This window comes from Callorhinchus milii, unplaced genomic scaffold, assembly GCF_018977255.1.
Source record: "Callorhinchus milii isolate IMCB2004 unplaced genomic scaffold, IMCB_Cmil_1.0 Scaffold3, whole genome shotgun sequence".
Lineage (NCBI taxonomy): Eukaryota > Metazoa > Chordata > Chondrichthyes > Chimaeriformes > Callorhinchidae > Callorhinchus > Callorhinchus milii.
The window spans coordinates 72,570,531-72,596,648 of record NW_024704744.1 but is presented as its reverse complement, the minus strand read 5'-3'; the positions used below and the strand labels follow the sequence as shown (position 1 = coordinate 72,596,648).

The 26,118-nt window shown below is 37.9% G+C and overlaps 1 protein-coding gene across 1 annotated transcript in view; it reads left to right on the top strand.

Annotated features, from left to right (window-relative positions):
• Positions 1-25,715, top strand: part of pde10a (phosphodiesterase 10A) — a 132,885-nt gene extending 107,170 nt beyond the window's left edge. Inside the window, exons 6-22 of the mRNA XM_042333374.1 lie at positions 356-496; positions 2,006-2,161; positions 2,461-2,511; positions 3,536-3,594; positions 4,421-4,472; positions 4,920-5,062; positions 5,820-5,912; positions 6,720-6,906; positions 7,011-7,153; positions 8,467-8,550; positions 9,087-9,237; positions 14,681-14,836; positions 18,784-18,956; positions 20,367-20,478; positions 21,104-21,184; positions 22,149-22,237; positions 23,127-25,715. Coding sequence (XP_042189308.1) covers positions 356-496; positions 2,006-2,161; positions 2,461-2,511; positions 3,536-3,594; positions 4,421-4,472; positions 4,920-5,062; positions 5,820-5,912; positions 6,720-6,906; positions 7,011-7,153; positions 8,467-8,550; positions 9,087-9,237; positions 14,681-14,836; positions 18,784-18,956; positions 20,367-20,478; positions 21,104-21,184; positions 22,149-22,237; positions 23,127-23,235 — 1,980 coding nt within the window. The 3' untranslated portion in view covers positions 23,236-25,715. The remainder of the gene's footprint in view (positions 1-355; positions 497-2,005; positions 2,162-2,460; positions 2,512-3,535; positions 3,595-4,420; positions 4,473-4,919; positions 5,063-5,819; positions 5,913-6,719; positions 6,907-7,010; positions 7,154-8,466; positions 8,551-9,086; positions 9,238-14,680; positions 14,837-18,783; positions 18,957-20,366; positions 20,479-21,103; positions 21,185-22,148; positions 22,238-23,126) is intronic.
• The last annotated feature ends 403 nt before the right edge of the window (positions 25,716-26,118 follow it).

Here is a 26,118-nt window from a genome sequence, read left to right as displayed (position 1 = left end):
ACCTCTGTTGAAAATTCCTGCGATCTGTTAGTGCCTGATTTTGGGATATAGTACCCTTCACTAGCCTGAAATATTCACATGTTTGAGGAAGTGTTCAGTAAGTAGGAAATTGCATATTTTCTTTTGCAACCTCAAGACCGTAAAACCACTTTTGAATAGTGTAGACCATGTGCTGTTTTGGTGGTGCACAACACAAAAGTATTTACTGGTGTTTGGCCTAAAATTGACCATAACAACATTAAATCTCGTCTAGTGTATTAGTGGGATCAAAAGCACTATATTACGTAGTTATTCCTGCTGAAGAATAAAAGTATGATGATTCTAATAAGCAAGGTTTGATTTGTTTTGTCACCAGTCGCTGTGTTTGTTTACACCAATGGGACTCAGAGCCGAGCACCAACGTCTTGTTCCTGCTGGACCAGTTGGATACGGCACTACAATAGCATCGTACGTAGCTAAGTTCAGGAAAACGTTGTTAGTAGAAGACATATTTGGGGTAAGAATGTAAAATAACAAGTCAATTTTATTTTCTGTGTAAAACTAATATGGAGATGTTTGCAAACTTTACATTTGCCATTATGCTTCTTTCCATTGTGTTCAAATGCCTTGAAATGTGCATTTGAATTGTTTTTAATTTGGTTAAAGGTTTGAATATGTAAAAGCTCTTAGAAAAGGCTCACCATTTGGTCAGATGGTTTGTGGTACCATGGAAGATACAACCTTTTTCTCATGCTTTCTTTTTATTGCATCGTAACTTTTTAGTCCTCGGGATCTGTTATTTCCATTGTCACTGTATGTTGGGTTTCTTTGATAGGTCAGTGCACCACCATTTGATTAGCAAGGTTGCTGTTTGATGTCTAGTCTGTACTAGATTAGGTGATTATAGATTACATACTTTATCTGTTTCTGTTAGGTTACTAAGTAATCCTTAGGAAATCCATTTTAAAAAAAACTTTTGTTACCGAACATGTAAAATCTTTTGTTACCTGAACATGTAAAGTGTAAGGTTAACACGAGGCTGGGGATGTGTTAAAAGTAGTGTTCGAGTACTGCTAGGAGTTTTACAAGTAGAGTTAAAACATGGGTACAAGTCATGAATATGGTGTACACAGGGGCGACTCCCAACTGCTTTAAAGAAAGTGTCCCAAAAAACGTGTGCACAACCTATATATGGTGAAGGAATGTACCATAAACAATGGAATGGTTTTGTATCGGGAGAAAGGGAAAAATTGTAACGTGTTTGTTTTGGATTTCTGTTGTACCAAATATATTTATCAATAAATATATATTTTCAACAAAAGAACAAGCATGTTAGATATTGAGTAAACAATTATTCAATTGCATGTATAGTTAACACACTGGTATGTTATAATTTCAGGGTAACTCATGATTAGGAGTGCTTTGCATGTACTTATAATGCATGTGTGAGATTCATTGTGCTGTAGAATAATAATCATTGCATTTGATAAAGCACCCAAAATGTCAAAACATCTCAAAATGCTTCACAGGTAAATGCCATCAACTGCAAGCAAGTGTATTTGCGCCATGCACGCCTATCAATTTTAGACAAATTAAGAAACCAATAGTTATTTATCTGGAGGTTTGGTGTCTAGGACACTGGAAGAATCTCCATGGGATCTTGCGATCTTCAATGTACAGTAGAACAGACAGATGTACCTAGATGTAAAGTCTCATCCAAAGGTCGAGACCTCAAACAATGCAGTACCTTCCCAATGCTAAGTGAAGTGCCAGTCTGGCCTATGAGCTCAAGTTTCGACTTGACCCCCCCCCCCCCCCCCCCCGCCAAGCTTTAGACAGAAGCAAGCTGACATCTTGTAGATAACTGGCAGCACATTGAATGGTTCATTACTGATACAAAAAAAAGTAACAATCTGATGAATACTGCCTATATACATCTGTGGTACATGAGACTTTTGATCTTATTGGTGTTTGTTTTGTGTAAAAATCAATTAAATATTCTCTTGTTCCACTTTCCTTCTTCCAGGATGAACGGTTTCCCAAAGGAATAGGGCTGGACTCAGGAACTAGGATCCAATCTGTCCTTTGTTTACCAATAGTGACTGCACTCGGTGATTTGATAGGTATCTTGGAGCTGCATCGACAATGGGGCAAGGATCCTTTTAGCATTAACCATCAGAAGGTGGGTCCAAGTTTACCAGGAGGTCTCATTAACTCATCAAGGTTCCAAACTGATGGTGAACATGCGGCGTTTAGCCAATGTGCCTCTTATTGATCATAAAATATGTATGCAGACAATCGCTAGGTATCTGATGATACCTTGAATAGTGATAATTATTTTCCTGGAACTGCTAAACATAAAGCAACCTTGCAACATTTGCGTGAAAAAAAAAATTAAATTATTGTGAGCTGATTAATGCAATTCTAGGTTGTCCTCTTGTACTCCCATTATATTTCAACCTTTTTCTTTCTCTGTTGCAGATTGCAACTGCGAATTTAGCATGGGCATCGGTTGCAATGCATCAAGTCCAGGTAGAACTTACTTAGGAAGTATTTAAAACTTGCAGGGGTGCTCAAAAGGTTGTGGCTCAGTGAGCAACTTGCTTTCTTCAATCCTATGGAGGCAAGTAGTTTGAACGTGTGATGTAGGATACATGTCCGAAAATAACCTAGGCAAGTTGTATAGTACTTAGCTCATAACTCCAGAGTGAGTTGGTTACAAAACAAAATGGTTTATTTTCTGGAGGTCTCTAGTACCTAAGATATTTCCTGTATGTTTTTAAGAAATAAAATCAAGGCTGTTTATATAAAAACAAGTAATTTTTCCATTATTTTATAATTTTTAGGGAAATATATTAGTGTGTGGAATGACTCATACAGCAACGTGTCAGTATCAAAAAGGATATGAAACGAATGAGGAAAATAATTCAAATTCTCCTCCCTGAAAATTAATACTTAGACAGCACACATCCTGTTTATGGAATAATGAACCAATTGTGTCCTTACCAAGCTCCAAACCAGCCGTTAATATCGTGACTAATGAGTAATAGCACATTCAGGTTTATTTCAATAAAAAAATGAAAACTGTTGTTTTTAAAAAGTGTGAAATTAGTGTTTCTTACCTGAAGGCAGATCACAAAACATACCTCTTTGACCGTGCATTTATTCACCTTTCCCCTCCTCACCCGCTCAGCTCCCACCTCTATCTCAGGCACCCATCCAGCAATGATAAGTGCTTTGACACGTCCTCTTGACGTGAAATGCACTACGTAAATGGAAAATGTATCCCATTGTATGGTATTACCCAATTTGCAACAACAACCGCTTTTGTGCCAAACAATACAATTCTGGATTTTTGTTTGTCAGCATTCCATGCCACCTGATCCGGACTTTTTTTATAAACAAAAATGGACTACAAGTTGATGGAATAGTACAAATAATTTTTTTTGTAACGCTTCAGTAAGCACTAATTCCCTTCTGTCATTTCATTAGACAATTTGGAAAACGAGGGTCTTTTTGTTTCCGTATCTTCATTCTATAACATCTGCTTTTGCAGGTATGCAGAGGTCTTGCCAAACAAACCGAGCTCAATGACTTTCTGCTGGATGTATCCAAGTAAGTGCTCCACACTTTCACATCCTCCTGCATCAGGAGTCCAGTAAATTGATTGAGGAGATGATATTCAACCAAGTTACAACACACTGATTGATGAAATTTGCGCAGTTAGTGTACTACCTTCAAATTACAGTCACTACACTTTAAAGTGTATCCTGTGAAGCACTTTAAGACATCCTCCTGGCATGAAAGGCACTATACCAAATGCAATGATGAACCCAGTATGGGAACCCAGTATGGTTTCTTCCGACTCTTTCTGCACTGATGAATTAGCCACAAACTTTGCCAACCTTTGTACCAGAAAAAAAAACTTTCAAATAAATGCCATGAATTGTGATTGTAATTTCTGAGTAAGAGCAATTCTTGTTTCATGCTGAGTTGATGTTTCTCATTTCTATTTAACACAATAAGTAATCCATGTCTGCAGTATTTCACCCAATAGGTGGTATGTAAGGCAACAGTACGAAATCTTGGGCAAGTTTCCTTACTCCACATGCCTAATAATAATCCCTCAAGAAAAAAAAAGCAAGAAAATAATTAGTCAATTCAATCCACGAGCTGTTTGTGGGACACTGCTCTGTGCAATTGGCTGCTGTGTTTCGCCCACAAATATACAGTCAACTCACTTTACATACTCTGTGAACTGCTTTGAGACATCTAGAAGATGTGAAAAAGTGCTATATCAAATGCAAGGATTATTATTGTTACTTGTTTTATGGAAATGAAGCATTTTCCTTTAGCAAGAATAAAAATCAACACTGACAGCATGGATAAGAATCGGAATGTTGCGGCTGATTAGGTTTCAACTTGTTCTCCTTTCTTACAGAACCTACTTTGATAATATAGTGGCAATAGATTCCTTACTTGAACATATAATGGTAAGTTTCTGACTGTGGAGACTCTTATTTTTAATTTCAATTAAGTCAGAGTTGTTTTCTGGAATGATGACCGCAACACACCCAGGATTCAGTAATTACTAAACCTTTGTCAATTTTGCAATGTAGTCCCACCATATATGCCAGCTTTGCGATGGTGGCAACAATTGTTGAAACATCAATGATAATGTCTGAAATGTTATCTTAAAATAAACTCAATTAGTACTTATTTCAGCTTTTTCTATCACAAAATAGGAAAATCCTTGCTAGAAAAGGTTTGTTTTTAAAAAAAACAGGAACTTCTTTTATCGCCAACTTTAATGCTGTGGTTCTGTTTTGAAATTGCTACTTCTCAGTCTTTCCCAGCAAACAAACACTGAATATTTTCCATTCTATCACCTTTGTTTTCATCTCCCAATTGATCATCTGTATAAATTTGTTTTCCCCAAGATATATGCAAAAAACCTGGTGGATGCTGATCGCTGTGCACTCTTTCAAGTTGACCACAAGAACAAAGAGCTATACTCAGACTTGTTTGACATTGGTGAGGAGAACGAAGGAAAACCGGTCTTTAGGAAAACCAAAGAGATCAGGTATTGAGTGCCTATTTTAGCATCATAATATCACTTGCACATGAGGAGGAGTTATTCTACTGCCTTCTCCAAATGACAACAACTCCCCAGCTATTCTGCTCCATTTACTAAGTTTAGTGAATAAGTTTTGTCCATGTATAAATAACTGTAATGAAATGTCATTATTATAACAATTGTTATTAGTTATTTATACAGTACATGGACAATAACAGATTTGCTATATTTAGAGAAATCAGCAGATTAGCAACTTAAGTATCAAGGGAATGCAAAATTCCTCCAAAATTGTGGAGAATTAAGTAAGAGTTCAATGTTGAAAAATAAACATTCATACTTCCATTGCAGGTTAATTATTTTTCTCAAGCTATGAGTCGTATAGGTCTGTTGTTTCTATTACTGTTCTATTGTAATGAAATATGGAAACAAAAACCATAGGTCAGAACTTTATTCTGTGTCTTTCTTATCAGTTAAGTTTAAGACTGCAAGTCAAGTATAGGCTAAACATTTGCTAATTTGGGTTAATAATAACAATAATAATCCTTAAGATTATTATTATGATGGTGAACAAAATATGTGGAAGTGCCTTCACTAAAACAGACAAGAACAACTTTAAAATGTTTGAGGTGTTCTGTGGTTTGGCCTTACACTGTGTAAATGTAAGTGGTAGGTTATGAAAATAATGACATTTTAAGTATGGTTTGGGGCACTGAACTAAAATGCTTCAACGGACCAATGTAACAGATTCTCTTCTGTTGACCAGGTTTTCTATTGAGAAAGGAATTGCTGGGCAGGTAGCACGAACAGGAGAAGTTCTTAACATTCCTGATGCCTATGCAGACCCTCGATTCAACAGGTAATACACACGTAAAATATAATAAAATACAGTAAAATGCTTTGCAGTAACTCAGATGTTAGCTGTACTTAAATATTGCATTCAGACAGATTCTCCCAACCGCACCAAACTGGAGATGCAAACCAAGGCTTTGCTGGCAGATTGCTCGCTGTGCTGGATTAGAGCAGTGTTGCCAAGATCAATTCAGGCCCAAACCCTTAAGAAAGATTTTAAGTTTGCAGCCCTTCGAGCAGTAATTAGCAGTTTTGCTTTTTAAAATATAAAAATTGTCAAAAAGCAAAGTTGGTGTATTAAGTTCTCAAATGTCTGACTTATTTACTCTTCTTTATGTTTGTCATTTATCTGTAATAGATAAATGGCCATCACACCAGTCCTTGCCAGGCTCCACTGGCTTCCAATTACCAAACGGATCGATTTCAAGATCTTCTCACTCGTTTTCAAATCCCTTCATTCTCTCGCACCTCCCTACCTATTCGATCTGCTTACCCCCGACTCCACCACCTGCTGCCTCTGCTCGGCCGGCTCCAGCCTCCTGTTTGACCCTTGTCCCCTCCACTCCACCATCAGAAGCCATATCTTCAGACAATACGCCCTGAAACTCTGTAACACACACTCTCAATCTTGCTCCTTTCTCCTCACTTTCAAATCCCGTCTAAAGACCTTCCATTTTGATCATGCATACGGTCACCTCCTTCTCCCCCACCCGGCTTGGTGTCAGACTCTGCCACTGTTAAGCACTCCGGGACGCTACATAAATGCAAGTTGTTGTTGTATTAGTATATACATACATGCTTTTTTTTCTTCTAGAGAAGTGGACCTGTATACCGGGTACACAACACGAAACATTCTATGTATGCCCATTGTCAGCCGAGGGGCAGTCATCGGGGTTGTACAGATGGTGAACAAAATAAGTGGAAGTGCCTTCACTAAAACAGATGAGAACAACTTTAAAATGTTTGCAGTGTTCTGTGCTTTGGCCTTACACTGTGCAAATGTAAGTAGCATAAAGTGTAGTAATGCCTGCAACATTTTCCAAAAAAGTAGATGTAAAATAGATGTGTACATAATTCCCTCTCCCTGTTCTCATTTGTGTATCAGATGTACCACAGAATCCGACATTCGGAGTGTATTTACCGTGTCACACTGGAGAAACTGGCCTATCACAGTGTTTGCACAGCTGAGGAATGGCAGAACCTCATGAGATGTACACTTCCTCAACCCCTTTGTAAAGAAATTGAATTGTGAGTTGTCTTTAATCCACCATCTAAGTAGATGATGGATTCAGGAATGTTCACATTTTTAGGAAGTGCTGAGTGGGAAGGTCTTGCATCTTTTAAACAATGTCGAAAATGATTGCAGTCAATTGACTGACTGAATGGGACACAGGAGTTGCTGTATTTTTGGGCCTGAGATAAGGTACCTTGTGTAGAGTGAAGTTGGCCAGCATTGAATGATGTAGGTGTGGAAATAGATAGATGGTTTATTTGGTTACCTTTAGTGGTCAGGGAGTATTTGAGGATTTTTCTGTAAGGAGATGCAATAATTTTGTAATAGGTCAAAGTGTATGGGTGAGCACTGCATTGTTGGAAGTTGAGATATTAATAAAGTGTCTTTTGGCCCGTTTACAAGGACATTAAAGAAACCACCACAGGATTCAGAAAAAGAGAATGGAGTTTCTCCTTATGTCCTGGTCAATAAACTTAAATTGATCATTCATTATGACTATTTGTGAGAATCTTGTTGTGCATAGATTAGCTACAAATTCATAGTCAGTGCATTTGAGTAAGCAGTCAGGTGCAACCTTGTGTGATGGACTCTATGTAAATGAAAGTTGTTTATTGGAAAATACCTGTACAGTGCTTTCAGACGTTTCTGTGCTATGTCAAATGCAAGGATTTTAAGGTTATTAAGAAGAAGGCTAGATGGCCAAACACCCTGCTTTTGTATCTTATCACAACAGAGATTTCCATGAAGAAGACCCTTCAGCCTATTTAAACTTATCCTAAAAGAATATCTTTTCATTTGCAGCACCAAGCTGTTTGTTAAATGAGTCCTCATCTCTACCAGTCAAATGCACAATTCACAAGTTGGTAAACCAATGCCACACAACCACACAGATGTCACCATTAAGAACGATGGTTGGGAGGGTGGTAACATGACATTCACATCTAGCTTCATTTGTTGCAGTAGCTTCTTGTATCTATAGTGCCTTTTTTATAGGTTAACAATTTGAAGAGTTTTACACGGACCATGTGGCACTCAAAGCAAGATGAAAAGTGAGGGCTGTAGGAGAGAGGTGAACCTAAACCATAGTTGGAGGGGTATGTTTCTAGAATAGTTTTGGGAACTGAGAGAAGGTGCAATATAGATTTTGGAGGGAGTTCAGAGAATATGGGAATAGTGACTAAAGGTTTAATAAATATTGAATATCAAGTAAATGAACTTCATCACTGTTCCAAATAGTTGCTTAATATAAGGTCAATGTCTGTGATATGGTTTCGGAAAAAGAATGTTTGTCTACTCACTTTCTATTTCAATTCTCATTTTATCCTAGATACCACTTTGATATCAGCCCTTATGAGGACCTCTGGCCAGCTATATTTGTCTATATGGTCCACAACTCCTGTGGAAAAAGCAGGTACAGCCCAAAAAAACCTTGTTCTTTCTGTAGCAAAATTTGACTTATTACAAGGGCTGAGGATCAATCATTGTTTATTACTTGTCAAATATCTCTAAGGTATAATGTGTGCTGAAGTAGTACTGCTGTTGGAAATTGCAGCAAGTCTCATTGCAGACCAAGTTACATAACCAAGTCCTGGCTACCTCCTGTTAAGCTATAGTTGTTGGTGAAGCTTTGTATCAATGAACCTTCAGAACTTCCTCTGAGATAGACTCCTCAAATATAAGGGAAAACAAGCACCTGGCAAATTCATCACCTTGTTCATTAAAACAAAATATATTTCGCAATTTTAATAAGTTACAAAGGTGATAACATTGACCACACTTTCGGCTATCCTTCCCCACCCCCTCGGCCTTCATCTCCAGTACCTTGGGAAATCTTCTCGACGTGAAAGGTGCTATACAAATGGAACATCGTTCCATTATCTGGGGCAAATGGCTTTTCTAGTCTGTTTAACTGGCTGTCTTTTTCCTCTGTGTCTTCCACCTTTTTAGTTTTGAACTGGAGAAGCTGTGTCGCTTCACAATGTCGGTGAGGAAAAATTACCGCCGTGTACCCTACCACAACTGGAAGCACGCAGTCACTGTGGCACATTGTATGTATGCCATCCTGCAAAAAATCCAGGGACCATTCACAGAGTTGGAGGTAAGGGAATAGGCTTTTCTCATCATTCTGAACCACAGACTTGGAAATGCAACCACTGAGAGAGTATGCTTTAAAGTATTTGTAAATTTATTTTAAAAGCCAATTGACACTCAAGATGAAAATAAATAATGGAGTGGTATCTACTAAATACCTGACACAATATAGCACTAGTGCTCCACACTTTCCCAACACGATTATTAACAGTGATCCATATGACCAATATCACTAATTTCTGTTCAAATCTTTATTGCCCTTATTGCACATTTGATAATAACCCATTAAATAGGAAACCATTAAAAGAGAGGGATCATAATAATATAATAATAATCCTTGCATTTGATATAGCGCTGTTCATGTCTTCTAGTGAATTGACTGTATATTTGTGGGCGAACGCGGCAGCCAATTGCACACAGCAATGTCCCACAAACAGTCGTAGATTGAAAATGACCAATTTATTATACAGCATAGAAGGAAGCCCATCATGTCTGTGCCGGCTCTTTGAAAAGAGCTATCCAAATCAATCCCACTCCCCGGCTCTCTCTCCATGGCCCTGCAAACTTGTCCTCCCCAAATAATTATCTACTTCTCTCTTAAAAGTTGTTATCGAATCGGCTTCCACCACTGTTTCAGGCAACGCATTCCAGATCCGAACAAGTCACTGTGTGAAAAAAATTCTCCTCACCTCCCACCTGTTTGTTTTAACATCTATTTTAAATTGGTGTCCTCTGGTTACCGACTCACCCACCAGTGGAAATAGTTTTCCTTGTTCACCCTATCGAATCCCCTCATAATTTTGAAAACTTCTATTCAGTCTCCTCTTAACCTTCTCTGCTCCAAGGAGAACAATCATAGCTTCTCTAGCCTCTCCTGATAACTGAAGTCCCTCATTCCTGGTACCAATCTGGTAAATCTCCTTTGCACTCTTTGTGCCTTGACATCCTTCCTCAAGTGTGTTGCCCAGAACTGAACACAGTTGAGGCCTAACCAGTGTTTTATAAAGGTTCATCATAACTTCCCGACTTTTGTATTCTGTGCCCCTATTTATAAAGCCTCATATCCCGTATGCTTTTTTTAACAGCTTTATCTACCTGTCCTGCCACCTTCAAAGATTTACTTATATGAAGATAATCCCAAGTATTACAATTCCAAGTGATTTCTATCAGCATGGCTCACAAGTGGAATTTATTCCCAACGTTTTACCACTGACTGTTTCTTAAAGTAACTGAAGAACAGAATTTAATTTTAAGACTGGTTCAGCTTTATTTTGGATTGAATTATTGCAAAAAGCGAGGTACTTCATTGATCTCTAGAACTATCCAGTTCTTTGAAATCATGAAGCATAGATAATGCTGACAATTTAATTTGGGTTTACTGCAGGAGTACAGGATTAATAACTCAAGTGAGACTAGAGATTAGAAGAATATTTTGTTCATTCCCCAGAGCTGCAGATCTGTGCAACAGATGGTAAAGTGGTTAATGCTGTATTAATGAACACTTTTATCACAAGATGGAAAAAATATCTGATGGGAAAGGTATTGAAGGTTAAAAGGGCAATTGCTGAAGGATATTTTAATACAATAAATGCTTTATGAGAAAGAATAGCTTCCGTGTGCCCTGTGTGAAGAAATATAAATTGTAGAAAGTAACAATCAGTATCAGAGTGATGTAGCTGGTCAGGTTGAATAGGTATTGTGGTGTTCTGTTCAATTACTTTTGTGTTTTGGGGGGAAATATCACAAACCTTCTTTAGGGAACTTTTAAAAAATAAAATGGAGGCCACCACAGGATAAATTGTACATAGCATCTGGTAGATAGGTGAATATTTATTGTATATGTGGGTAGAACTTTTGGGGGCCCAACATTAAAAGAGTTAAAAACAACCAGCAGGCTGACCTGTTGCTGTTCCCAGTGACTTCTGTTTTTATTTCAGATTTCAGCATCTGCAGTATTTTGCTTTTTTTNATTGAAAGAGTTAATGTCACTTTGGACGAAAGTTAGCTTCATGGCAGGCATTTGCCAAAATTCTTCAACAACAACAACAAAATTACATTTGTAGAGCGCCTTTCACGTCGGAAGGACGTCCCAAAGCGCTGAACAGTCAGGTATCGGGGCCCGAGCATTGCGGAGGATTGGTATAGGGGTGAGGGAAGGCAGAGAGGTGAGAGGCCGACCAAAGGCATGGTCGAAGAGAAGGATCTTGAGACCAGCCTTGAAGGAGGTAAGGGAGGAAGCGAGTCGAAGGGACAGTGGGATGTAGTTCCAGAGTGTGGAGGCAGAGAGGCTGAAAGGTTCACACGAGAACCTGGATTAGGCTGTAAGCCTAGTACGTGGCATTGGAACTCTAGAACATTCAAATGGATGGCGCATTACAAGCTGTTGTGTGTAAAGGTTATCCCACCATGCTGAAGGAGTACAGGATTAACAACTTCAAGTGCGACTAGAGATTAGAAGAATGTTTTGCCTTTTCCCAGAGATCTGTTGAAGACCTGTGCAACAGACTCCCTGGTAAAGTAGTTAATGCTGTATCAATCAACACTTACCACAAGCTGAAAAAATATCCGATGGGAAAGGTACAGCTTGAATAGCTGATGAGGAAACTCAGAGATTTCAAACAACAGCTGTTGGAAGACGTTATGCGGAGTCTATGTTCTTGAAAAAGCGTTGAACAAAAATCAGATGCTTGGCTGACAAGACACATTGCTGGAGAAAGTGCTGTTGTTTTGAGTAATCCAAGCTGACATAGGAGTTGTTAGGGGGCTGGTGGGGGAATTAAGCCATTTCAAACACTATGGATCAGGTAGTCTGGTTGAAAGGTATTTGGAGAGCAACATAACTTAATGATGACAGTTAATGAGTTAATATAATTAACTGTCGTCACTAACAGTTAATGATGTTAAGTCATTATTGATGTTAATGAGGTAACATCATTAACTCCATTAATGTTATGACTGAATTTATGGTTCATATATGCTGGAAAATAATAAATAAAGTGCATCTTGAATGACTACCAAGTAATACCGTCATTATCAAGAATTACAATTAAAAGCAGATGCAAACAAAGCAATTACATTCTGTAACTTTTGTTCTTGTTTAAATTTCCAGCTCCATGGCTTTGGCATTCTAAACATTATAGGCTGTGCATTTGTCCAGTCTGTTTCACTTGATTTTAGGATTAATAACCAATAACTTAGAAGCTCTTTGCTTCAGTTTCCTCCTAACCTGCTGATTTAGAAATACAACCATTAGTGCAAGTGGGTCACCGAGTTAGAAATACAACAAGAACTGTGAGAATTTTACTGTTAAATTGATCACAGTGTCTAGGTATTAGTTATCTTGTCAACAACTCTCTGTAGCTCCTTGTCAGCTCTGTGGTTTAGCATCTGCCCATGTGCTTTGACAAGTGGAAATCCCATTCTGGGAGCACACTGTGCTCAACGTGACCTAAACGTAACCTCACATAGACCATTACGCAACAGAGAAGAAACCTCAAATGTTGCATCAATACTCAGCCTAGCTCACCCTCTCACCTCTGAGTCAGAAGGCTGTGGGTTCAACTAATATTCCAATGCAATGCTGGGGGGATGTTGCATTGTCGGAGGTGCCGTCCTTCAGATGAGACGTTAAACCGAAGTCCCATCTGCCTGCTCAAGTGGATGTTAAAGATCCTGCTATTCAAAAAGAGAAGGGAGATTCTTTCCCCTGGTGTCTTGGCCAACAATCCCCCAAATAAAATTGGTCACTCATTCCGTGGCTGTTTGTTGGACATTGCTGTATGAAATTGGCTGCCGCATTTTGCCCACAAAATACACAGTCAATCTACTTTACAGTCTATCCTGTGATATACTTTGGGACGTCTCAACAATGTGATAAGGCGCTATATCAAACACAAGAATTATTATTATTAATACTCATTTTGCTCGAATGTCCTGAGCAATCTCAGTATTGGGTAAAATGATTGACTCCTGATCAAGGGGGGGGCCTGAATTCCAGCAACACCTGGCATTTGTATTTCTCTGCCCTTATGTTGGTTTTGCCCACAGACCATTACATTGAAGTACTATGTGAAAGAGCTTTGAATTTCAGGGAGGTGAAAAACTGGCTAAAGATTGCCGCCTGCTGGCCACTCATTGGAAAATGTTAGTACTGATATAACCTCAGAAATGTTCTGTCCTCCTAACTGAAGCAATAAACATCTCAATGGATGTGACGAGTGCAGGGCCTTAAATTTGAACTAAACTGCCCTTATTTGTGATTTATTTTAAACAAAAAGATGCAATATGAGAAGCTGAGAATATGACAGGTTATATGTCATTACTCAGGTGTGTAAACACTGGAGACTATTATTTCAGTCTTGGAAAAGTAAAACCAATATTTTTGCACTTGAGATGATTTATGCAAGTAGAGTAATGATAATAATCTTTGCATTTGATATAGTGCCTTATCACATCTTCGAGATGTCTCAAAGCGCTTCACAGAATATACTGTAAAGTGAATTGACTGTATATTTTGTGGTCTAAAATCAGTTCATTGTTATGCATATGCTTTGTGCAAAGTGTGAAGTCCATATCATTTGTCTAATGGGAATCAAATTAACTTAAATACAAACCTCATCAATTGGAAGTGAGGAGCTTCAGCAGTAGCTGCTTCCCTCTCTGTATATGAATCAAGGAAGATACCGGTACATGAGCCGGTGTTCATAAACCCAGACTTCAAGTAAATCCTTCCAGCAGCTGTCATCGCAAAAGCTTCCTCATCAACTATTTGATGAACATCTGCGTTCAGCGTGGTGGGCTAATGTAGTAACTGCTTGTGATCCTCCCATATGAGGATCTTGCCTCTAGGTCAGAAGATGGTGAATTTAAAAGAAATTAGGGTAATACCTGGGATGAGGAGGCTTTTACATTTTGATGTTTTTGTATTGTGTTTGGAAAATAAAACTGCAGTAAACTAAAAGGAATAAGCACAACTATGTCTTACAAAAATAGCTTTAGTATTACATTGTCTTTACTGCAGCTGTATCAAATCATCACAGTTCAACACTTTGATTATTTCCGTCTCTTTGTTTAATTTTTATTTATTTTAAACTATGAATGTGCAGGATATAATCCAGAGAGTGTCTTGGGAGTTAACATAGCCCAACAGTACAGAAAGGCAGAGTAACTGAAGCTCTTTATCTGCATCAAGATTAATTCAATTATTTCACCCTCTACAATTCCTTAATAAGTGCCACCAATAAATTAAAACATCGGTAATAAAAACCAAAAGTCAGAAACAAAAATGCTAACCCTTAACAATAAATGTTTGCAAGTTTTTTTTAATGCAAGTACAGATGGCTGCACTGGAGTTGTACTGCTGTGTAGGATGAATTCCCCACACACACCAATTAGAGAAGAGGGCAAAGCTTTTACTTTTTCTGATGTTCTCTCATCTTTTGCGTTTATAGAGGAAAGGTCTCCTCGTGGCTTGTCTGTGTCATGACCTAGATCACAGAGGTTACAGTAACAGCTATCTGCAGAAGTTTGACCACCCTCTGGCTGCACTGTATTCTACCTCCACAATGGAGCAGCATCACTTCTCCCAAACAGTATCTATCTTGCAGGTAAGATTATCAGACACATGATTTTAGAAGTTAAGCTACATTGACTAGATGTGAGGAATAACCAAACTGTGTAATCTGAGCTCTGATGGCATCGTTATGTGTCACCTTGTTATGGTTATCACAATAATAGACATTGCACTTGATATATACCTGAGTTTATCTGATAAAGAATTCACAGCAAAGCAAGCTTACTTGAGAATTAATTAGATAAATACTTAAGGAAATATTAAATGTTGTAGGGAACAAGCTTGGGAAGGGATTCGAGGAGATAGCTCTAATGGGGAGGAGGACAGGGGAAGAGGCTGAATGGCCTCCTATGTTGTACTGATTTTTGTGAGTCAACATTCACTCCATCAATCTGAAATTGTACTCATAATGAAATCCCACTTCACCAACAGCTGTGCTGTGTGTCTACATACTTCAGTTTCTGAAGGATCAGATTGTTCAACCCCAAACGAATAATAATAATGCTTGCATTTGATGTGGCACCTTATCATGTCATTGAGACGTCTCAATGACCTTCACAGGATATATTGTAAAGTGAATTGATTGTGCATTTTGCGGCTGAAATGTGGCAGCCAATTGAGCACAGCAGTGTGCTACAAACAGTCGTGGATTGAGTGACTAAATTATAATTTTGGGGGGGGAAAGGGATTATTACCCTTGGAAAGCGATCTGCAATTGACTAACAATACGCATATTACAACCCTTTACCGAACTACGCTGGGTACCAATGTAAATATCAGATTATATACTGCTTCAATTTATATTTTAACATTCCAATTTTTGAAATTATTGCATTGATATAGCAGCGGAGTGGCTCCCTGAAATGGTTCAGGATTTTCAGGTAAAATGGAGGGGGGGCGCCGATTCAAACCTCTGTGTGTTTAAAAACATTGTCGGGGCTAGATGGTGGGATCCAAACTGTAATTGACTATTGTAGCTGTCACTCAGCAGGGAGGGCTGGCTATGGGTAGTGATTGGTTGGTCTGAGCTGTTACTGACCCAGATGTTGAGATCTGGAATGGTCGGTATTGGAACATTCGGGAACCATTCACAGGGGCACGTATGAAATTTCCCATACAGCCAGTCTGCCCCTGCATTCATGCTTTCCCTAGATTGCCAAATTTCTCCAGTAAGGTCTATATGAAGGAGGCTTAGCCAATTGAGTCCCTTTCGTGATGTTTAAATATGTCTCTTGTTGGATTGTCCAAGGAGTGACACGTCATACAGCATATCAGTGCAAGTGATCGGAGGTCAAACTTTCCTCATTCCTAATTTAAGGAGAACATTACATGCACTTGTATTGTGTGCACATTTAATACAATATTCGTAACGATAGGTGTTAATACAAACCGTAACCTTCTACCGGTAACTGAAGTCTCACACCAACCAGAAGTAGAAGTAATAATAATAATCCTTGCATTTTGATATAGCGCTTTTCAGGTCTTCTAGATGTCCCAAAGCACTTCATAGAATATACTGTAAAGTGAATTGACTGTATATTTGTGGGCGAACGCGGCAGCCAATTGCGCACAGCAGTGTCCCACAAACAGTCATGGATTGAAAATGACCAATTTATTATTGTTTTTTGGTTTTTTTGGAGGGATTATTATTAATGAGTAACAAATTGATCCCAGCTAGTTTAAAAACAGCCCAAGCTTCACTCTGTTGAAATATTTTGGAGAAGTAAACTCTAATAAGTTTATTGGTGACCAGTTGTTTCCCCAAATCAAAACCATCAAATGCACTGAAACTGGCTGTCTAAAATAAGTAACTCATTAAAATAATAGGTAGTGTATTTGGGAAAGTAAGAAAAAATATGGAGCCTCTTTTCCTAACGTGAAAGGCGCTATACAAATGTAATTTGTTTTTGTTGTTGCTTTATTTTTGTTACCATTGGTTATTTTTAAGTTTACCATTTAAATCCTTTATTCTGTTTCTAGCTCCTCTGAGGTGAAAAATGTAATAAGTTCTTGGCTGATGATGTTTCCTTTTCTCTGCTTTCCTTTTCCTATATTCTCGTCTTTGCCAAACTGATTCTTTTAGTTATTTGGGTACGCTGTGTCTGATATTTTTGATTATCCTCAGCCTCTCAGCCCCTAGGCTCTGGAACTCCATCCCCAGTGCCTTTGCCTTGCTTCCTCCTTTCCTCCTTCAAGGCCGGTCTCAACACCTTTCTCTTTGACCGTGCCTTCAGCTCCCCTCTCGACTCTCTATAATATAATAATAATAATAATCCTTGCATTTGATATAGCGCTTTTCACGTCAGGAGGACGTCCCAAAGCGCTTCACAGAACACACTGTAAAGTGAATTGACTGTATATTTGTGGGCGAACGCGGCAGCCAATTGCGCACAGCAATGTCCCACAAACAGTCGTAGATTGAAAATGACCAATTTAATTATTGTTTTGGGTTTTTTTTGGAGGGATTATTATTAGGCGTGTGGAGTAAGGAAACTTGCCCAAGGTTTCGCCCTGTGCCTGGAATTGAACTCAGGTCTCTCACTTGCAAAGCGAGTGCTCTAACCACTGAGCTACAGGACTCCTCTATCCCCTCCTCGCTCCCTCCCTTCCCTCCCCTCACCATTTTCCCCCCTGCTCGGGTCCTGACCCAACTGTCCAGCGCCTTTGGACGTCCTCCCAACGTGAAAGGTGCTCTATAAATGGAATCTTGCTGTTGTTCTTTTTCTGACAGTCCTTTGACCTTTGTCTCTCCCACTCAGACAAAAAATATTGTTAATCAATTTGTTTGATGAATCTGCCATGACGTACTCATTGCCTGTGAATATTTTTCACATGGACAGTGACTAATAAGTTTAACAATATTTTCAATAGTTCTATCAGACAGGAATTGAATGTTCTAAATATCAATTACTCTACAACCCAATTTTTTGGTCAACATCCTTCATTCACCACTTCCTCCCCACTCGTTGTTCCTGTCTTATTTGTTAAGTGCTTCAAGATGATTATCCTACATGAAAGGTGTTATATACCTGCCAGATGTTGATGAATTCAATGCAATGTTGTTTTCAGGTGTTACATGACATTATCATAGAAATCGAGCTGCTGTAGCCTTATCTACCACAGTATTCTCAAGATTTGGATTTAGTTGAATTTTGTTTTAGTTGAAGACCTGCATATAGAGGACTTGTGGTTGCATACAAACTTATCATAGAATTATACAGCACAAAAGGAGGCCACTCAGCCCATCGTGTCTGCCGGCTCTTTGAAAAGAGCTATCCAAATCAATCACACTCTTCTGCTCTCTCCCCATAGCCCTGCAAACGTGTCCTCCCCAAATAGTTATCTACTTCTCTCTTAAAAGTTATCAAGTCGGTTAAACACCTTGCATTTGGATTCCTGGGTTTGAATACAGCTTAAACTGATGACAGCTTAGTCTACAAGGCTTCTAAGTGAAATCAGTTTGGACAGACTGATGGATGTTGGATCACAATATAAAAACACTCACAATTTGGTGGTAATTGACACAAATTTAATCGTGTCACACAGAATGGGTGGCTGGTGTGGTTAATATTATACAGCACAGCATCAGGTATGCCTTTCGGGATTGAAATTAAGATTTGTGCAGTGTATCATCTGCATGTGATCCATGTGAGATCTGACTTTTGAATGCTCAATGCTAACGTTTGGTTCAAAATGTGAAATTGTTTTCAATCTGAATTTCTATCCTTAACAAACAAAAATAGGTTTTCCTCACCAAAAAGGATTTTGTTTTTCCCCGAAAGAGTGGATGCATGTCTGCAGATTGACTTATACCTATACATTCTCACAGCATTTACCTTAACTTCTCCTTCCAGGCCCGTATGAACCAAATCCACCTGCTCCAAGTGAAGCATGAGCAGCAAAGGGATGGATACATTTGTCATTTTGATAAAAGTGGCAAAACTAGTATCTGTACTGTTTATTGATTTTTCTTTCCCCCAGTTGGAAGGGCATAATATTTTCTCCAATCTGACCTCCGATGAATATGAACAGGTCCTGGAGATCATTCGGAAAGCCATCATCGCCACTGATCTAGCACTATATTTTGGGAACAGAAAGCAGTTGGAGGAGCTGCTTCGCACCAGGTCATTGGATCTCAACAATCAGTCACACAGGTAGATGTCTTCATTTTAATTGAAATTATTGGAGGGGAAGAATGTGTGGTATGTGATCTGATAATCATCACAAGGACAGAATAAATGTCCTGTCCTTAACGTCAGATTTTAAAGCTAAACCCCCACAAAATATACAGTCAATTCACTTTAGAGTATATTCTGTTAATTGCTTTGAGAAGCCTTAAAGACGTGATAAGGCACTATCAAATGCAAGGATTATTATTATATCAAATGCAAGGATTATTATTATTAAACACCCCCTCCCCTCGCTTCACTAACAGCACCAACAACTTCCCTCAGCATTTTCAGAACTGAATTAACCCCGTGTCAGGTTTTGATTTTTCACTTAGCAAAAAATTAATTCTTCTGAAATTTTTTTAATATAAATTTACCTGACAAAGTGTGAAATCCAGACTGCCCCAAGGTTCAATTCAAGATTTTTCTGAACAGCTAGAGTTGATGGTTCAGCCCCAAATCTGACATTGATAGGATGAAAACAATCACTTATTTTTTTTCCTTGTGGAAATTAACACTGGCGATGATTATCACACATTGTATATTTCTCCCCCCTCCCCCAATATTATAGTGTTAGTTTATTATGCTCATGTTTATCTTTCATTGAATGATCTATTTGCTTGGGAAATTAAATATTTTCTTGTAAAAGAGCTTCTTAATTATTATGTCAACCTATGTTAGTCACACCAATATTAAACAACAAAAACATTCTTACATTTGATATAGTGCTTTTCACATTGGGAGGTCATCTCAAAGTGCTTCACTGTAAAGTGATGTGTTTGTTACATTTTTGTGAGCGAACAAAAAATATATCATGTGGCTATTAATTCTTACTGTCACCATGGGGTGGAAAATATGGCATTCACAAAGCAGTAATTGCCAGTGATTTACATTTTATCATGGATGTTGTGTGATTTGTTATCAATTGCACAACAAAGTTGTGATCCCAAATGTCGACAAAGCCCGTGCGGCCGGTGTTCTGTTGTTTGATCTTTGTCGGATTTTACGAGGCATTGCTCAGCTAAGAAAACAGCATTAATATCTGACGAGCAAAATAGCTACAAAATGGGCTTTGCAAACTCACAGGATTGCATTTTTTTTTGCAAATTTACTACTGAATTTGTTATAAAATGTAGATTCCAGTTAGCACAGTGACTTATGGTTTGCAAAATGTCTCATTTTTAAGCCCGATGACTTCTTTACCAGCATAACCTTTATGGAGAACTTTAAAAGGCATCATTCCTACTAAGTTCAATATGAATCAATAGTGACATAAATCAAACGCAAGAAGTTTCTTAAGTTGAAAAGTGTACAGCTTAGCAGTATCAATGAAAAATAATGAATCTCCAGCATTGTATAATTATTTGTTTTTAACTTTTGCTTTTCCTCCCACAGAGACAGAGTCATTGGTCTAATGATGACAGCTTGTGATCTCTGTTCCGTCACAAAGTTATGGCCAGTTACCAAGACAACAGCCAATGATATTTATGCTGAATTCTGGACAGAGGTAGATAGATATCTGTTCTAATTTGTTTTTTAAAGCAGATTGTAATGTGAAGGTGGCAACACAATTGCTGTAGAAATCCGCCAAGTTTAACCTTGGTTTTGCATAAACTAGTTCACACTTTTGACAAACAGTATTCTGAAGGCTGGAGAACTGAATCCATAGACCCATCGCTAATTGATCAGTATGTTCTTGTGTCTTTGTTGCACACAGAGTTTTTGCAAGCTCTCTTGAACAAGAACCTATTGCAAACAAACATTTAGGCTAAATAAATCGAAATAAAACAAGACAAACCAGGAATCTGGAGTCAATGCTGTAAATCCACAACAAGTCAATCAACATTTGAAATCAAAAATTCTGAACTTCATTTCTGATGAGAGTAATATTCGCAAGTAATATTTTGAGGTTCTGTGACTGAAAGTCTCATGGAGTTTTTGGAAGAGCTAATTTTGGTTCTTTCTAATTTTATATTGCTGAAACATCTTTAGACATTTTAGTGTGGTTTTCTGTTTAGTATTTTCAACTTGTACATTTGCTTGAACCAATGTGATTGTCTATTCTAGTGGAAAAGTAATTGTGATGAGTGGTGAGATCTACTAACTTATTCTTGATTCTTTTCTTTACATAGGGTGATGAGATGAAGAAGATTGGAATCCAACCCATTCCTATGATGGACAGGGCCAAAAGAGATGAAGTCCCTCAAGGCCAAGTAAATAGCCATTAATAAACAATTGGGTTGAGAGTGTGTCTGTGACTGAGCCTCTTTAGAAAATTATGCTTATCAAGCAAGGGAGAGTATTGGGGGAGGAGCATGATAATTCCAGGGTACTATCCAAGAACTATCATAGATGACATGGAATGAGAAAACCTATATTGCTACCTCCTTCCACCGTCCACACATAACCCATCCATTCATTAACTGAATCCCATCTGCTCAGTTCCTTAAGGGAATATTTTACGTAGATAATCTTTGAGCAAAAAAAAACTCAGAAAATTCATCCATCTTATTCACTATTTATTTCTGAGCTGCTAGCCTCTTAAGATTCCACTCCCCCGACCCCATGAAGTACTTGTCTACCTCTTCCAGTGCTGTTCCCAATACATATTCAGTTTTTTTAAGGATATGATGCAACATCCTTTCATGTATTCACTCTTTTGTGAAGAAGAAAAGTCAAATCTCAAGTCTTGTTAATTTTAAATGAATATCCTCCAGTTGTGCTTTCAGAATCTTGAGTCAAATAGTCTTTTTACTTCTGGATTTTGCTTGCATCTCAAATTCAATTAATGCCATTGAGCCCTTCTATGACAGGTTTAATGACCCCAAATGGTAGGTCTGAATGGAGTTGCGAAATTTGTTCAACTTGTTCCTGTTATTTGGGAGATTTTAAACAGTATTTCAAATAATACTAGATTGGATAATATTATACACTGAGCATTAATGTCTATACACAATTTGCCCTATACTGGACTATGTTGTCCTTTGCACTTGAAAGAATGATTTTGGATTACAATGATCTGGAATAGTTGATCAATATGTACATTTCTCCATAATACGTTTTTAATATCTTTTACATAATTTGGAAATTAGCTTTTCTATGTGGCAAAGATAAACCCTCACATCATTTGTACTTTTGTAATTGTTCAAAGTAGTCATCTGTTTTTTCTTCGTCCAGGTCGGCTTCTACAATGCTGTAGCCATCCCTTGTTATGGTACACTTGCTGAAATCTTCCCACCAACCGTTCAACTGCTACAAGCTTGCAGGTAGGCCTTTCCAGCACTGTACAAATAATAGTTTATAGCTATAGCTAGATAGATGGAAAGAACGAAAGAAATCAGTGGCACTAGAATTATCTTTCTTTCTTTGCAAAGTGAAACCTTTTCAAAAAAANTCTCTTGAATTGTCTTGACTCATCTAAAACATCTCTCATATAAATTGATAATTAAGTGGAGTTGAGAAGATCTTGTGTGTAGCGTATGACTGGATACAGAGACCAATCTCATCAGCCTTTTATATAAAAATATTAATCTTTGAGGAAAACAACACTCAGTAGAGCTGTCAGATCCAGGCAAAGGAGTCACTTGACGCAGTTATCTGGCTACCATGTTCAGATATATTTGAAATCAGTAATTTTCATTTGTATTCGTGACTTACCATAGTCTCAGCATATTGGCAAGGAAAACTCATTCAGGATAGACAAATTCCAAAAGCAAAAACATTAGGTCCAGGTATAAGATTTGTTTTTCTTAAAAAAAAAGGAGCAAAGCATCTGCTCTAAATATTCACATTTATATTTTATTCTGTTGGCTCTTTGCATGTCAATGACATTCAAAGCCTAGAATTACATCCAGGTCCAGAAATTGAATATTTCATTATCTGGTCCAGACAACTTGGAGCCAGTTACTACAGTACTCGGTTAGACGATGGTAATACGAGCCAAAATATCTTTTACTTCAACTGATAATAAATAACACTAAATTTAATTTGTATTTTGGAGAGTCCCAGCAAATTCACTGTAAAATGTGTTCAAAAGAGAATTGGATACCAAGCACCATTCCCCTAAAAATACCTTTATTTTTTACACATCTTTGGCATATGGAGTTTAAAAAAATAAATTCTAATTATTGCTTTTTTTTTCCCTTCTGCTTTTAGGGACAATCTGAGTCAGTGGGAGAACGTAGTCCAAGGAGAAGATTCCTCAGTGTGGGTTCCTCCCCAGCCTGTACCCTCAGAGAATTTTCCCGTAAAGATTGAGAACTGATCAACCTAGTATTCTGTTCTGAATGATCCATTGTGGAGTGTCTGGCTTTGAATTGGGAAAGGGGAACTGCTACTGTAGGTAATACAATAACATTACCTCATAAGTTCATGGCAACATTCCCTCTTTTTCCAGCTGTTAACACAGAAATTAGGAGGTTGAACAACATTTAAAGAAGGCATCGGATCTAATATCTAAACAAAGCCTGCTTTGTTTGCAGATGACATCAGAAAGAGAACATTGGTCTTTCTTGTGTGCTGTATTGCTGTGGCCTTAATATTTTTCCTAGACAGACAGGTACTTTCCTTGCAATTTTGCGCTTGGTACTTAAAAATATCTGTCTGGGTTAAGTGGCGGTGGTAGTCTGAAATCATCATTTCCGCTAAAGATGGTTTACATATTGGTTTGCATTTCACAATAAGATGTGTGTAGAACAAGATTGTATTGTAGTAGTTGTAAAAGTGACAACCATGGTTGAAACATTACTTGAACTGACAGCATGCATCATCCATGCAAACTGCAAAAAATGAAAAGGATTCTCCCAGATGCAAGCCTCAGAAACCTTTCAGCTACTATATGGCAGGAGCATCTTTGAATTGAGACAAATATATGGCTAAGGATCTTCACAGTCAGATCTAACCTGGGGATGTAAATGAAGGCAAGTCATGAGATTTGAATCTCCTTTGAAAGACAATCAAAAAATGATTTGTCTCGCACAACAGTGTATCAAATGGTCAAAACATCTGATTTATATCATTGTAGTTATCAGTTTTGACGTCGATGTGATGTATGATAAATCTAGTGCTAAGCTAAAACTGGGTAGAATTTCTTCACCCTAGTTAAATGTGATACAAACCTAAAAGTTGGTAATCATTTTCCCTACATGTAGCAGTAACATTTCTTTATTTCACTCAACGCTGTGTGAAACTTGGCAGGAACTATCTGTATAGCAACAATGAAGTAAGTTTCCCAAAAATCTACGCCTAACATTTTTCTTGCTTTTTAAGTGTAGAACTGGATTTTCTAATTAGAAGTGCATATTGTCAGCTCCTATACTCAATGACAACTGAATTTCTCCTATCCAGTACCTCCAAATGTGAAGTTTTAAGTGCAGGATTAGGATAATCATTGTTTTTCCCCCTTTTATTCTTTGAAATGCACTAACTGTTTAAAGGACTGGAGAGAGGGCCTTAGCCACTTGCTCACCGAGCCTCTATCCTCAAGTTCTCCGGCCGATGTACTTCAAGAAGTGGAGTCTCGTCTTCTACAGGAAGAGCCAATTAGCATTGATGCTTACTGTACAGTTCGCATATCATCAACGAAGGATCACAGAATATTATTGGTAGCTAAAGTAGCTGTGTGGTTTAAAGCCTATCAAAAGGCCATATGTTCAAGTCCTTGAGCTTCCTCTCATGCATCTTCTTCAGTTGAGTATATATTAGTTGTTCTTCTCTAGAGTGGTAAGTGGAACCCCATTTTGAAGCAATGGGTTTCATCTTGGGGAAAGAGAAATCAATACCATCTGACATATCACACTGGAAATGTACTTCCTGCTAACACGATTGGAGCAGCACTAACGCAAAGGTAACTGTAGAGAAGAGTGAAGCTTAAACTGCTGAGAAGAATGGGTGATGTTTAATAGCTCCCTAAGAGGAGAAGCAAATCCTGGTCAAATAGACCTCAAAGCGTTTGCATCCCTCTCCTATCTCAATCTTGTGGGAAGGGGAAAGATGATGAGTGTCTTACTGGGAATGGGAAAAACTGCATCAGACATGTTAGACCCACAAGTTTGTACACCCGGTCAGCAAACCTGATGAAAGAAACCAAAGGTGGCCCTTCAAATTCCCAATAGAGAAACATGGGTACTTCATTTACATCCCTAATCCCCACTGTGTAAAACCATACCATATAATTGTTGGAGATGTGGTCAGTCTTTCAAAGTGTTTCTAATGCTGCATTGTGTTGCACTAGTTGATTCAAGATGCTGTCGACCTGGGTTGTAGGCAGCTTTTCATCGTTAGCTCTAGTTTCTCCTGGAAGTCGAAAGGGATTTTTTGCACTCCTTCAGTGTATTTACTATAATGGAATGCTTTGTGTGCATGTAATATGTACAAACAAACTGGAATTCTTAGCACATCACCATTCACGACTGCTGTACTGAGCAGCTTAAGCATCACCTGTAAATATGAAAATGCTGACAAACTGTCCACTCCAGCTTTATTATGAAATGTAATGTTTCAATGTAACAAATGTTAATATTTAGGCAACTGTTTACTGCAAGTGATCTTGGTTATGTACATTTACTATGTAACAAAATGTTATTGTAAATTAATTTTTACATTGAGTATAGTATACAAATGGTTTAAAAAAAAGTCCAAAGTTTTGGATGGGCTTTTCTGTTACAAGAGAAGTAATTCCAGAGTAGCAACAGGACATTATTTGTAAGAAAAAAAAGGAAAAAAATGCAAGTGCAATAATTTTGAGATGTCTTAACGACCAGTTTATAAATTATAAATATTGTATATGTTCTGTATGTTTTTCATCTATTCATTTGCAGTCTTTGTATTAAAAAAAACCTATCTATACTCTTTGTTTGTATTATAGAGCATTTAAAGTCATTTATTACACCATCAATTATTTATAATTGGCTCAAACCAACCAACCAATAGAATATATGGAAGTATCAAGAGTTTCCTCTAAGTTTTAAAAAAGGAATTATCCTGAATAGTCCAGTCACAAGCATGAGTGGTGGCAGAGCAGGTAGATAGGGCAGTAAAAAGGGCATTTGGTGTACTGAGCTTCATTAGTAGGGACATAGAGTATAAGAGTAGGGAGGTTATGCTTAATCTGTACAAAACACTGGTTAGGCCTCAGCTGGAGTACTGC